The following is a 14,279-nucleotide window of genomic DNA, read 5'->3' on the forward strand; positions in this document are numbered from 1 at the left end:
GGGGTGCAACATAAACTCATGATGAAGCTGCTGGAGTTCAACTTTAGAATACAATATAAGAAGGGGGTTGAAAACAGAGTGGCTGATGCGCTTTCAAGGCTCATTCCTAAATGTTTTGCTATTTCTGCTGTCACTCCTACTTGGGCTGAAGAATTAATAACTAGTTATCAACAAGATCAACACACAAGGACTCTGATGGAACAGTTATTGGTGCAAAAACAGAGCCCAACTTCTGACTACACAATACATGCTGGGGTAATAAGGTACAAAGGAAAGTTATTAGTGGGCAAGTCAGTGGAACTCAGAAACAAACTAATAACAGCTCTACACAATTCTCCTGTGGGTGGACATTCTGGAAGAAGGGCTACTTATCACAGAGTTAAAAGCCTTTTTTATTGGCCTGGGCTGAAAGCTGATGTGGAAAATTTCATTGCTGCTTGTCCCATATGCCAGAGAGCAAAGCATGAAACTTGCTTACAACTAGGTTTGCTTGATCCCCTGCCTGTAGCAGACATGGCCTGACAACATATCACAATGGACTTTGTGGAAGGTTTGCCTAAATCCAATGGCAAAGATGTGATCATGGTAGTGGTGGACAGATTTACGAAATACTATCATTTTATTCCTCTGTCTCACCCTTATTCAGTTTTGTCTGTGGCTCAAGCTTTTGTGGACAACATTGTCAAACTGCATGGACCTCCCCAGTTAATCATCTCTGACAGAGATAGGATTTTTACCAGTAAATTGTGGAAAGATATATTTGCTGCCTTAAAAGTGGAGTTGAGGTACAGTACAGCATACCACCCTCAGACTGATGGCCAGACAGAAAGGGTGAATCAATGCTTAGAGACATACTTGAGATGCATGGCTACTGATCAGCCTCACAAGTGGTTAGCTTGGCTTTCATTAGCTGAGTACTGGTACAATTCTACCTATCACACCACTCTCAAAATGTCCCCATTTCAGGCCTTGTATGGATTTCCTCCACCCTTAATTTCAGAGCTTGCAATTCCTGGTCCTGAAGATGAGGAAGCACAAGATTTTCTCTCTTCCAAACAGCAGATGCTGGAGCAATTGAAGGAAAATTTGTGCAAAGCTCAAAACAGAATGAAGAGATATGCAGATCTCAAGAGAGTAGAAAGAAGCTTCTCAGTGGGAGATATGGTCTACTTGAAAATGGCTCCATATAGATTGGCTACCTTTGGATTCAGAGATGCTTTAAAACTTCAGAATAAGTATTATGGCCCTTTTCTTATCCTCCAGAAGGTGGGCAATTCAGCATATAAACTCCAATTCCCTCAAGGAGTGCAGATACACCCAGTCTTCCATGTTAGTCAGCTCAAGAAACACATTGGCAGCAAGACAATTCCAAGTCCCATGCTGCCCATGGTTAACACAGACGGCACCATCAAAACTGGTCCGGCAGCAGTGCTTCAAGTCAGACAGATACCACGCAACAACTTACCTGTGGTGCAGTGGTTGATCCAGTGGCAAAACCTGTCAGAAGAAGAGGCCACGTGGGAAGATGCAGATTTTGTCAAATATTCTTTCCCAAAGTTCTTCAGAACAACTACTCAAGCGTGGAGGGAGGCGGCAACAACGACGTGAGGACTCGTCGTAACTCAAGTAGGGGGCAATGTCAGGCGTCGACAAGTTCAGTTAACTGTAGAAGTTCAGAAAAACGCTTCGCAGCAACCAACGATCAGGATCGCTCCTCACCAGCGCTTCGTCGCGAACCGTCGATCTCCTACTTACCGTTATGAGTCTGTTACTGTTACTTTTCACGGTCTTGCCGGGTAAAAGGTTCCCTATAAATACAGCCGGGGTGTGGCTGTCATCGCTATCTATCTCTTTTCCAGAATATTGCCGCAATGGCTTATCATACACTCATATAGTTCATACTTTTTCAATACAAAGGGGATCTGAGAGAGAGTTCATACAAAATCAAGCCATATACTCCTTGATATTTTTGCATAGATCATAGCTAGGTCTTGACAGAAGCGTGGATTTCATATATTTTTAGAGAAAAAAGATGATGAAGTGTGCTGTGTGCACAGCCCTATATGACTTGGGAACATATCAAGAACGGTACATAAACGACGTCACATAGTAGAAAAACTAGTATTTCCAGTGATCATTATCCAGTTGAGTTAGGCTTCAATTATATTTATAGATGAATCTGGAGAGATGCTGCATGCACCGGTGATATGCTCCACTACATCTGGATGCCAGGTTCAGTTTCCATTTGCAGGAACATGCTCGATGACTCCGTTCAGGAAAAGGTGAAAAAATTCTACTTGGCTACGATTGCTTCTGAAAGAATGTTCGGCGACGTGCATCAACCTCTGTATTGGTTGGCTAACGGACGCATGGAGAACGCAGCTATACGTTTATCTAAGAAAAAATAGCCAAGACTTAGGTAAATTTTTAGTTATGATTACATCGCTGCTTACACACAAAAGTTTTTGAAGGAAGAAAAAGGACTTCATAGTTTATTGCTTACCGGACTCTCCATGGATTGATGAACAGAACTTCAGGTTGGATAGGTAATAAGAGCAAGTTTAATAAGGAGTACTTTTATCTATGGTTGTGGCTAGGTCTCAGTCAAGTGATATATACTATATAAGAAGAAAAAGGAAAAACTGGAAAAAAAAATTGTACGAACCTCCATGCAATATCAAAGGCATATAGCATCAAGTGTGACATAACGAAGTCTCAGTCGACTAAGACTTAGCAAACTGTTTATCTATTATCCTAAAAAAAACTGTTTATCTATGTGGATAAGAGAGACAAGAAAATTCATAGGCGGCGGTTTTCATGCAAGGGCACACACTCTACACATAGCCTCTAAACAAACATAATAAATGTGGAGGCAGAAGAAATAGAAAGGTGAAGTATGACAAATATCATAACCAATCTTATTGTGAGTGATGATAAATTATAGTTCTGAATGACATGGCAACAACATATAGCCATCGGATGGCTATGCTACTGGCCGTGTTCTAAAAAGCCAAATGACATGATAAGAATTGAGAAACGTGTTAGGGCTGCCCAATAATGCCATGTCATTGTCGTTTAAGGTAATAATTAGGTGATCTGTTATTCAATCTGTTTTGTGTAGCTTTACTCATTTTTGTGATCACCAAAAAATATTGGGGGAAATGGGATCTGCTGGAGATGCTCTTACACATCTCAAAAAACTCGGGGGCAAATGCCTCCAATCGTCAGCCACCCATATGCATGCGCTTCCAGAATGAAGCTCCGTGTTGATGAATGTTTCACTTCCTATTGGATTTGATTTCAACATTTACGTATTCACTTCATTGAATCCTCCACATACGAATCTCTCTTTTGAATTTACAAGAAAAGGGAGTTTAATTTGAGCCAAGCATGCATGCCAAACTTGTACGTACTTGCCACGAACTGAAACTATATATCAGCGAGGATAAGGGGATGAGTATGCCACAACGGAGAAGATGCAGCAAGCAAAAGAGTAGGGTTTTCCTTCCAGCAAAAGACATCACATACATATTTCATGCAAAGAAAAGCAAAAGCAAAGGCCCCAATCAGATCCGCGGTCTCGTGATAGGCCAGAGTGGCCCTGGAACTCCAGCCACAAATAGTTTAAGCTGACAGCGCATTCCCAAAAGCCGCAAATCATTGCCGCAAATATGACGACGAACGCCGGCCTGCTGCCCTGCATGCGAGCACTGGCAGGGATTGAATAATCGATGATTGATATCCCCGGCTGGTGTCACCTTCTAATGACAGGGTTAGCATTACATATTTTGTTAATCCAAAGTTGCAAAACTTCAGCAAGAAGCGGCCGGGAGTAGTCCTTCTGGTACCAATAATGCCTCTGTGCTGTCGCTGTACGTACGTAGGAGAGTACGCAGGTTACTATAGGTTTACAGCTAGCTACGACGACTTGCTTTGGTGGTGAGACGACCTGTGCACTCCGGCTGGTGGTGGTGGCCGGCAGTGTTGTTCTATCAGGGAGCAGCGCGGATTGGAGGCGAATTGGCCATTGGAATGGCTTAAACTAGTTAGGCCAATTGGCCTACGTATTTCTTTTTTTCCTTCCATTTGCCTTTCAAGCTCCCGGGTGACACTGACCGGAGAGGAAGAAAGGATGCGGTTAGTGCGTGTGATTCACGGCGGGCCAAGTCGGATGGGAACTGAGACGTGTGATGTGCCACAGCTGGAGCTGGATTACCTGCCGGTGCCGGCGCCGGTGTGCATGCATGGCTGCTTCGAAGATACGTCCATCTCTCTTTTCCCTTTTCAGGCGAGGCGACGCCGACGGGGGGCAGACGGAAAGTGAAGTGGCACTGCTGAGTGCTGCCTGCCAGAGACAAAATTAAACCACCAGCTGCCATTGGACGATCAAACACCGTCCGATGTGGGGGAGAGTCGGACGAGCCCCTCCCAGCCAGATTGCGGCAGTTTGATGAACTTTTGCCCTAACCAACCCCTACCCATAAGAAAAGGCACTTCTCCCTTTCATGTGTACAGCACCGAACACTGGATATGGTACCTTAATTAGTGATTAAACTGCAGCGTCAGTTACACATTGTACTATATTGGGTGTACGAATCCTACTTGACATATGCCGGCCAGCCAGCTTAGCCTAGTCCGGGCCATGGCAGAGAGAAAGCGAGAACCGAAGCCGCGAGATGCTATAGTGGAGAGGCCACAATCTCCACCGTGTACGTTCGTGTCAACCCAATCCCTTACCACCACACTCACCCATGCTTCATTGGTACCGCAGTCCGGCATACATCCCATCCGTACCACTAGATCGGAGGCCATCTCGCTCCTGGTACGATCGAGCATGCGTTACTTTACAGGGATGCATGCGTTGGAAGGATGGAACTGAAGCAAAGGCAGAGCGATCGATCGAAGGAGTGTTTTCTGCGAGGAGGAGATCGTCCGATTTGACGGATGGATGGTCGTGGATCCTAACAGGAGCGCACCATGCACGGCGCACTAGCTATAGCTAGCATTAGGTGGCACGGCGGCCGGGCGCCGGACGTCGATCCATCCGATCGTACGCCCTCCATTAGAGTGCATTAGGTGGACGCCCTCGTCTGTGCAGAAAAGGAAAGGCAGCATCGCCCGGGGTGATATTATTTATGGCACTATGATCAGTCGGATCATGTCTTGGTTAGAGGGAGACGAGGAGAGGATGAGAAGATATGCCTCAGAGCTAGCGTGCGTGGGACAATGAAGGAGTCGAAAAAGGGAGGAGACGCCTAACCACGAGAATGTGACTTTTCGCTGAACTTCGCTAGCGAGGCTGCACTTGTGGAAACAAGGTGCGGCTTAGAAGTTTTTTCAATTCTCTATTATTAGGTGAGGGTGGCTTGGTGGTTAGGAAAGATCATTTCATGAACATGCTTGTTAAATATCAGTCGACTGAGACTTGATGAAGTCTTAGTCGACTGAGACTTGACAAAGTCTTAGTCAATGTTATATCTGTGACATTTACATGAAAATCCGTGTAAAATTTTATTGAAGGGTGGGTAGCTTGGTGGTTAAGAAAGATCATTTCATGAAGAGTGTGGCTACGTCACTATCAAGTGACATAACATGCATGAATGAGAAAAGGAAAGGCTGAAAATTAAAAAATTACATAGGTCTCAATGTAAAATCTCACGAATATAAGCATCGACTAAGACATAACCAAGTCGACTGAGATTTAGCAAAAGACTGTTTCATTGAATATGATTAGACTTGTGCCTCACTTTTTTTAAACATAGTAGTCGTTCCACGCACATCCATTCACTCGTATGAACCCCTATGAACGCACGCTGCACGTACATGCACATAACTTTTCCCTATGAGCATCTCCGAAAACTGAGCCATTGGAGGGGTGTTGAGGTGGCCGCTCCTGACTGTGGCGGCGCTTCAGCACGAGGTTGTGTCCATGTCTGTGCTTCGGCGACTTGTTCCCTTCGCGGCGGTAGTGTGTCTTTATTGGATACCAGGGCGGCGGCCCTGCTGGATGGTGAGTCTTCACGGCTAGCTCTGCAATGGGCAGCGTCGCAGCGGTGGCAGCGTCTCCTCTTGGCTATGTGGGTAGCAAGGCGAGGATCGGTGGGTGTCCCGTGTGTCGTAGTGGCTTCGGCGGTGGCGATCCCCTGGTTCAAATCTGGAGGCTTGGCATGGGTGCTCCCCTCCCCCCTCGTGGGGTGGGTCGACAACCTTGAGTCGACGGGTGACTACTGTGTGTGTCTGAGCGAAAGCTATGCGCTCTGGCACTGGTAGCGCCGGCACCTACGGGTGTCGCTTGCCTCTAGGGGGTGTTGCTATGGGTTCCCTCATTGTGTCACGGTTCCGGGGTGAAACCTTAGTCCGTCTTCCGGGCTCGACGACGGTGACGTTTGGCGTCATCACCCTCTGGATGGCATCATCGCGGAACCTCAGTCACTCTCGGTTGCAGATGGCCTACGCCGTCGGGTTGATCTCCTATCTTATAGATGTGTTCCCATGATCTCTGTCTTTGGCCGTTGCTGCCTCTTGGCAGGAGCGGCGCTCCAAGGCCTAGAGCGAGAGGGTTGTCTCTACGATGAGACGACCCCTTCCGAAGATGGCTCTATGTGTTCGGGTCCTTGGTGTACGGTGGTCTCTCATGGCGGCTCGACTTAGGCCCTCTTAAGTAGTCTTGGGTGTTGTTTGTTAGGGATGGCCTCTCTTATCTTTATTGCTCAGTGTTGTGTTTGTGGCACTCGTGCCATCTGCCCGGTGCCATTTTATTTTCCTATCGACATGCTTGTTTGAGGGATTTCTCACCACTATGTATCAGTTCAGCTGTTTGTGCTTTATCTATAAAGATGGGTGAAATCTTGTTTCAAGAGATTGAGAAAATCGCCACAAACACATCGTAGTTGGCGAATACACCTTACCGCTCAAAGGATAGAGCCCAAAAAAACTTGGATAAATCTAGAAAAATGTGAGTCCCTATGCCAAGTCTAAGACTTTAACCCGGGTGGGCGAATTCCATCACAAGGATATCAAGGTTCTTTTGGCAGGGTGTTAGGCATAAGCAGGAGTGCCATATCATTGTGTAACATTTGTAACCTGCGAGTGCCCTCGAAGAACCTGGAAATATCTCACTCCTTCGAGCCTTCAAGCCACCAGGATGGTTTAGTGGGAGGCCCTCCTTCAAGAAATTGAAGTGATTACTCCTACCACGACACCAGGTTCCGCCTCGTGGCACCTTGAACCTTTGGACAAGTTCTCGACGAAATCTATCTACCATGCCATCGGCACTAGTCATGGTTCCTCCGAGATTTAAAAGCTTTGGTCGGTTTGGTTACCCTTGAAAGTACATATCTTCATGTTTGTCACAGTTGTTGAGGGACTGTCTACCTTCTGGTGACCAAGTCCTGAAGTGCAATGGTCCTAGATATGGATTGTGCCCTCTGTGTAACATCGATAATGATATCAACCACATGTTCTCATGCATGCGTTATGCTCAGTTCTATTGGATCCGCTTACGGAAAGTCCTGAGGCACAGTTGGTGCCCCCGCTAACTTTCCTAATTTCTATGAGATCATGGCGGCCAGCTCGGGCTACGACCGTCGCCTACAGTGGGTGGGCTTCATGGTGCTCTCTTGGACGCTGTCACTAGCACAAAAACAGGGCTTTCGTCACAAGGCAATATTCATATTAGTCCCGGTTCAGTCACGAACCGGGACTACTGTGAGCATTGGTCCCGGTTCGTGCAGCTAAGGCATTAGTCCCGGTTCACCTGGGCCCTTTAGTCCCGGTTGGTGCCACGAACCGGGACTAAAGGGTGCGATGCACATTAGTACTGGTTGGTGGCACCAACCAGTACTAATGGGCTTTGAGGCATTAGTACCGGTTCATGGCACGAACCGGTACTAAAGGGCCCATCAAACTCTACCCCCCCCCTTGGACCGCCTTTTCAGTTTTAGAAAAAACAAAAGAAAATGATGGAAATGTCAAAAAAATTAAATAAAATAAGTTTCCCATGTGATATGTGGTCTAGTTGTTGGGAAAATTAACAAATATGAATTTCGACTTTATTTGCAAAATCTCTCTGGAATTTCTTAAAATGGGCATAACTTTTGCATACGAACTCGGATGAAAAAGTTTTTTATATGAAAATTCATCTACTCGAAAAGTTACATCCAAATTTAACCGGGGGAGCCCCATTAAACATTTTCAAAATCCTCAAAAACCTAACAGAAAAAAAAGATACGGGGCTTTTAAGATCTGGAGAGGCAAAAAAATTCAAAAAATTTCAAATTGTGGTCAAACTAATTATTCTAGAATATTAGTGTTACTAAATAATTATTTCATTTTTTTGAATTTTGGTCAAATCTGGTCAAACTGTGGTCAAACAGTGGTCAAACAATGGTCAAACTAATTATTCCAGAAATATTAGTGTTACTAAATAATTATTGTTTTTTAAAAACAATAGTTTCAAACTCAAACAGTGAAATGTGTCAGTTCATGCTCAAGCTAAATTTCTGAGGGTTAATAGAATTGACATCTTACTATTGTCAGGAAAACAACAAGTGCAGACTTGGAAACAAGGGAGAATAGAATCCGGAAGTTAAGCGTGCTCAGGCTGGAGTAGTGAGAGGATGGGTGACCGTCCGGGAAGTTAGATGATTTGGAATGATGAGGGGTGGTGATTAGAGATTAGAGGTTAAAATAATTCAGAAATTTGAAAATTAAAAAATTAGCAAAAAAAATTTTCAAAAAAAAATATCATAAAATTTCCTTTAGTCCCGGTTGGTAACACCAACCGGGACTAAAAGTGGAGCTCCAGGCTGCATCCACGTGGACGGCCTTTAGTCCCGGTTCGTGTAAGAACTGGGACTAAAGGGGGGAGGCATTAGTAACGACCCTTTAGTCCCGGTTCAAAAACCGGGACTAAAGGCCCTTACCAACCGGAACAAAAGCCCCTTTTTCTACTAGTGTATTGACAATTCACAATAAACTTGTTATAGAGCGGATCCATCTACAACTTGCCACTGATGCCATTTTCAAACTATGTGGTATCTTGCAGCAGTGGAACATCTTGAACAAGAGGTAGGCTCGGCATGCCATCGCCGAGGATTCCACATGTTGGCACAGTAGTAAAAGTCGGCCTGAATAAGTTTTATTAATGTAAGATATCATGCCTTTGTAAGCAGAAAGAAAAACATGATATTGGTCCTTTCTGGAAGAATCTCTTGATTTGCAATGAGGCATTTAGGCCCAAGAGAAGAGCAGTCACTTGAGTAGCCTAGTATTGATGCTACATCTTATCAGCTGATTAACTCATTGACAGTACTCTGATCCTGACAGCACTAGCTAGCTCAGCTAGCTAGGGGCAAAGTGAAAAAGCCAATGTATTAACACAAATTCCCTGTCGCGAGTATAGCATTCTCCTCAGGTGGCCGGAAAGCTATCCAAACCCACCCGCCATTGGCTGTACGTGCTACCTGCATTTTCGAAAGAAAAAAAAATACAAAAAGATGGGATGAGAGAGAGAGAGAGAGTTGCTCTCCTTTGCATGGGAAGTGGAATATTAAACTGGGAATGGAACATGTAGCTAAGCGAGCACTGGGACACACGTACATGCTGAGGCAGCCGCATAAATGACTCGGATCCACCCATGGGCTACAGTACTCCACTTTGCATCCAGCTACGTGCACAGTGTTGATGGAGCGCGTCTATATAAGGGAGGCGGGTCACGGTGTTGCCTCATCGATTACAGCCATTGCTTGCCAGAGAGAGAGAGAGAGAGAGAGTGAGAGCGAAGACTTGATTTTTAAGTGAGAAGGAAGCAAAGCTAGCTACCCAGGGAGAGAGAGAGAGAGAGAGAGAGAGAGAGAGAGAGAGAGAGAGAGAGAGAGAGAGAGGATGGGTATGGGGTGGAAAGTTCTGAGCGATGTGAAGCCGTACCTGGCGATGGTGCTGCTGCAGGTGGGGTTCGCCGGCATGTACATCATCGCCGTGGCGTCCCTCAAGGCCGGGATGAGCCACTTCGTCCTCGTCGTCTACCGTAACCTCGTCGCCACCGCCGTCATGGCCCCCTTCGCCCTCTACTTCGAGAGGTAACTAGCTAGTAGTTCCTTCCATGCATGGACCTCTCTCTCTCTCTCTCTCTCTCTCTCTCTCACACACACACACACACACACAGACATGCACCACTCTTTTGTTCGTACGAGGATCATGGGTTCGCTCACATGCACATGCATGCAAGTGTAACCGAGCATGCATGTCACCGTTGCCCAACTTTCCTAGGACAAACATCCGGTAGAGGATCAAGATGAGCGATTGGCCAAGTCATCACACGTACAATAGGACATGTAAGAATGATCTTAATTAGCTAGCTATGATTCTGACAGATGTTCCCATGAATGTACTCTAGCATTCACTTTTAGTTAGTTCGAAAAACTTTGGAGGTGGGGGGCTAGGGACAACTGAACAAACAGATTGCGATGCAAAGGAAGATCGGGAAAATTAACAACGCCAACTTGCCAAACGTGCACCACCACCATCGAGCAAACGCACACGTACAATTCGTTCGGCTCATTCTCATTTTTGTCTCATTTAGATGGTGCAACCTGCACAACCACCACTCGTGGATCCTAAACCAGAAAAGTACTGTGCATGCATCTCGATATCTTATTCTATTGTGTACCGGCAAGATATCTTCCCGCCTTTACGTACCTCTCGTCATGCAGCATCTACTATATATGGATGGATCAATCAGAACATCAGAGTGCATCAATTAGCAGAAGTAGAAAATGACACATAAGCAGGTATATATATGTGGCTAGCTAACCGGCCTGTGTGCGGTATGTGTGTTTACGTACGTGTAAACGCACTTGGACGACCTCCACTAGGCAGTGTGCCCTGATTGGCCACTGGTGGAGGTCCTGCCATGCATGGGACCCATATGTCAGATGGAAGCATGCACCGTTGATTCCTACTCCATCTGTGCTGGAAAAGAACGCCTAAAGATTTTCATGAAAAACAAAAATTCATAAACTTGGTCGAACTTTTCACCAACTGCCTATTTTCCAAGCACTGAGGGAGTGCAATTTTGTACTACGTCTGTACCAAAATGTAAGATGTTTTTGCAGTTTAAATTAAACAGCAAAAACGTCGTATATTCTGGTACGGGAGTAGTAGTGTTCATTTTCACATAGCTATATCATGATTAATGGAGGATCACTAGCTTACTGTATATTTGCTCTATCGTCATGTGCAGGGGACAGAGGCCAAAGATGACAATCACCATCTTCCTCAAGATCATGGGGCTCGCATTCCTCGAGTACGTCCGTACGATTAATTATTTGACCGTCCGTTCATGGCGATCAAGCACATAACTCTTTCTTGATTTCAAACTGATGTCGTTGGGTTTCTCAGGCCTGTGATTGACCAGAACCTGTACTTCATGGGGGCGAAGCTCACCTCGGCGGGATTCGCGACGGCACTCGTCAACATCCTCCCGGCCGTCACCTTCGTCCTGGCCCTCCTCCTGCGCATGGAGAAGGTGCGGCTGCGGAGCCTCCACAGCCAGGCCAAGATCGCTGGCACGGTCCTCACGGTGGCCGGCGCGGTGCTGATGGTACTGTACCACGGCCCCATCGTGCAGTTCCCGTGGACCAAGGGCCAGCACCACGCCACCGCCAGTGGCCAGGGCGCCGGCGGCGCAGCCGACGCGCGGGACTGGCTGAACGGGACTATCATGGTCATCATCGCCTGCGTGGCCTGGGCGTGCTTCTTCATCCTCCAGTCCAACACCCTCAGGAGCTACCCGGCGGAGCTGTCGCTCACCGTGCTCATCTGCGGCATGGGATCCCTCATGAGCGGCGCCATCGCCCTCGTCGCCGAGCGCGCCAACACTCAGGCCTGGGTTATCGGCTTCGACATGCGCCTCTTCACCGCCGTCTACGCCGGCATAGTGTGCTCCGGCGTGGCATACTACGTGCAGGGCATCGTGTCGAGGCAAAGGGGCCCGGTGTTCGTCACGGCATTCAACCCACTCTGCATGATCATAACCGCCGTCATGGGCTCCATCATTCTCAAGGAGGAGATCAATCTCGGAAGGTACATAATTTTGTGCTGCCACCACATCAAGATGGATGTGGATGTATTAATACATTAGTGCAACAATACTAATGATCTCATTTCATTGTTGCATTCAGTGTGATTGGTGCAGCTATCATTGTTGGAGGCCTCTACTTTCTCATCTGGGGCAAGAGCAAGGACGAGATCAGCAAAGCCGGCGGCAGCAGCAAGGGCGCCGGCGAGCTGCCCTTAACCTCGGTGACCAGCGGCCAGGGCAGCGGCAGCGGCAAGCAAGAGCTCCGCAACGGCAACGGCGGCGGCCATGTCTTCGGCGTGGAGACGCCGGCAGCCAATGGCCACTACTAGTCAAAGGGATCGATCGGAGTAACTATATACTCCAATGCATACGATCATCGATCCGTCTGTCTATATTTTCCTGGTATAATGCATATATGGTCCATCGATCATGTATGGAGGCGAATTTTTCCTGCATTTTCTTCTTCTGGTCAGCTTCTCGCTAGCTACGATCCAATCATGTCATGTGATAGTGAGAGAAGATCAGCGAGTGGTGGCTGTAGCAAGTGTAACGGATGAGACCAGTGATGTACGTGTCCGGATCGCTTGCTTAATTTAATCACGCCTGCTTTGCTTAACTGGTGCTTCAACTGATTAGCTATCTTTAGTTGTGACTAGCTAGTTCATTATTCTCATTATTGATGGAAAGAGTCCAAATGTGCTTTAGTCTTTGAGAGAAGGACATCATGGCATGCAACACACTTCGCATTTCCAACCTACTAACTATTTGTGTCTTTTTTTTGGAACGAAGACGCTAGACGCGTCCGGCTTTAAATTAATAAAACCACGAAGGCAGCATCACAAGGTTTAAACAACGCACATACTCAAGAACCAGACGTTTCAACAGGCCACACCGGCCACGCTTAACACAAACCATAGTTCAGAGGGCAAGGCCCCAACCTAACAGCTGAATGAACAACAAACTCCCTCCTAACAGACCCACATGGAACCAAAATATAAATCTCCCATAGAAGCTTAAGTCGCTTGACGAAGTCTTGGGATACTGCTGGCAATCTTCTCCATCGTGCTCCTCATGAGTTCGGCATCGCATTGTTTTCCCAACGGTGTCAACATCTGTAAAAAAAGGTGACATTTGAAAACTACATCAGTCGGACTAGCCCGGAACTTGTGCTCCATAGTCATTTTGTTTCACACTGTCCAGAGGGACCATAACAATGCTCCCACGCATCGCCACAAGACCCTGGCCTTGGCCCCCTTCTGCGATTGAAGCACCGTCAACAACTCAGCCCACGATCTCGGATTCCAATTTGGTTGGAAAACCTCCCGCACCGCACTCCAAGCAAAACGTGCTAGCGCACATTGAAATAATGCATGATTCGCGTCCTCTATCGTTTGGCACACCACACAAGACCCATCGGATGGGCCGTTACGCTTAGCAACGTTGTCGGCCGTCGGTAGTCTATTACGAAACATTTGCCAAAGAAAGATTTTTATCTTTAGCGGAATCCTAGTCTTCCATAGCCCCCTAGCTATGTCCAGCGTGTTCCCCTCGGTCAACTTGCTATACATGGACTTGACCGAGTACTTACGGGACGCCGACAACTCCCAGGACACTTCGTCTGCGCCCAGACTCAGGAGGGGTAGATCGATCTAAGCCTGAAGCAAGTCCCAACTCGCTAGCTCAGCCGTGTTCAGCGGTCGCAAAAAGTGAATCGCCGGTGGCGTCGTGCGCAAGGCATCTCCCACCAGCACGTTGGTGTCCGAGGCCACATTATACAGCTGCGGAAAATCGTGCCAAAGTGGTCTGTCTCCCAGCCACGTATCTAACCAAAACCTCGTAGACATGCCATTCTTCACCTCGAACCTCGCACCTAACGCGAAAGCCGGTCGAACCGCCTGGATCCCATTCCAAAATGGCGAACCCGAAATCTTGGCGTTAAACACATTCCCATCCGGGAAGTACTTAGCCCGAAGCAAGTCTGCCCATAGACCCGATTCGTTAGTGGCTAACTTCCACCACCATTTGGTAAGTAAGGCACCGTTCATCATCTTTGAGTTAGTTATTCCCAAGCCGCCAAATTTCTTGGGTCTACACACCGCTGCCCATTTCAACAAATGATATTACTTTTTAGTTCCGGTTCCTTCCCAGAAGAACTTAGAACGCGGGGTGTCGAGCTTCCCGTGAACCCCGTCCACCA

At 47.0% G+C, this 14,279-nt stretch overlaps 1 protein-coding gene across 2 annotated transcripts; it reads left to right on the forward strand.

Moving 5' to 3' along the window:
• Positions 1 to 9,720: 9,720 nt before the first annotated feature.
• LOC123145678 (WAT1-related protein At1g21890) lies at positions 9,721 to 12,698 on the forward strand. Of its 2 annotated transcripts, XM_044565147.1 has the most exons (5): positions 9,721 to 10,079; positions 11,243 to 11,305; positions 11,401 to 12,084; positions 12,183 to 12,281; positions 12,312 to 12,698. In XM_044565147.1, the coding sequence occupies exons 1-5, from the start codon at positions 9,886 to 9,888 to the stop codon at positions 12,409 to 12,411; spliced, it is 1,140 nt and encodes a 379-aa protein (XP_044421082.1). In that variant the 5' UTR covers positions 9,721 to 9,885; the 3' UTR covers positions 12,412 to 12,698. The 2 variants fall into 2 exon arrangements, with proteins under 2 accessions (XP_044421082.1, XP_044421081.1); XM_044565146.1 differs by having other exon boundaries at positions 12,183 to 12,698.
• The last annotated feature ends 1,581 nt before the right edge of the window (positions 12,699 to 14,279 follow it).

Source organism: Triticum aestivum, chromosome 6D, assembly GCF_018294505.1.
Source record: "Triticum aestivum cultivar Chinese Spring chromosome 6D, IWGSC CS RefSeq v2.1, whole genome shotgun sequence".
NCBI classification, from domain to species: domain Eukaryota; kingdom Viridiplantae; phylum Streptophyta; class Magnoliopsida; order Poales; family Poaceae; genus Triticum; species Triticum aestivum.

Bases quoted from the DNA above. Each gene is read 5' to 3' on its own strand.
- LOC123145678 (XM_044565146.1), top strand. From the start codon at position 9,886: ATGGGTATGGGGTGGAAAGTTCTGAGCGATGTGAAGCCGTACCTGGCG. The intron at 11,306-11,400 runs GTACGTCCGTAC...TGGGTTTCTCAG, and splicing joins ATGGGGCTCGCATTCCTCGA to GCCTGTGATTGACCAGAACC. The intron at 12,085-12,182 runs GTACATAATTTT...TGTTGCATTCAG, and splicing joins GAGGAGATCAATCTCGGAAG to TGTGATTGGTGCAGCTATCA.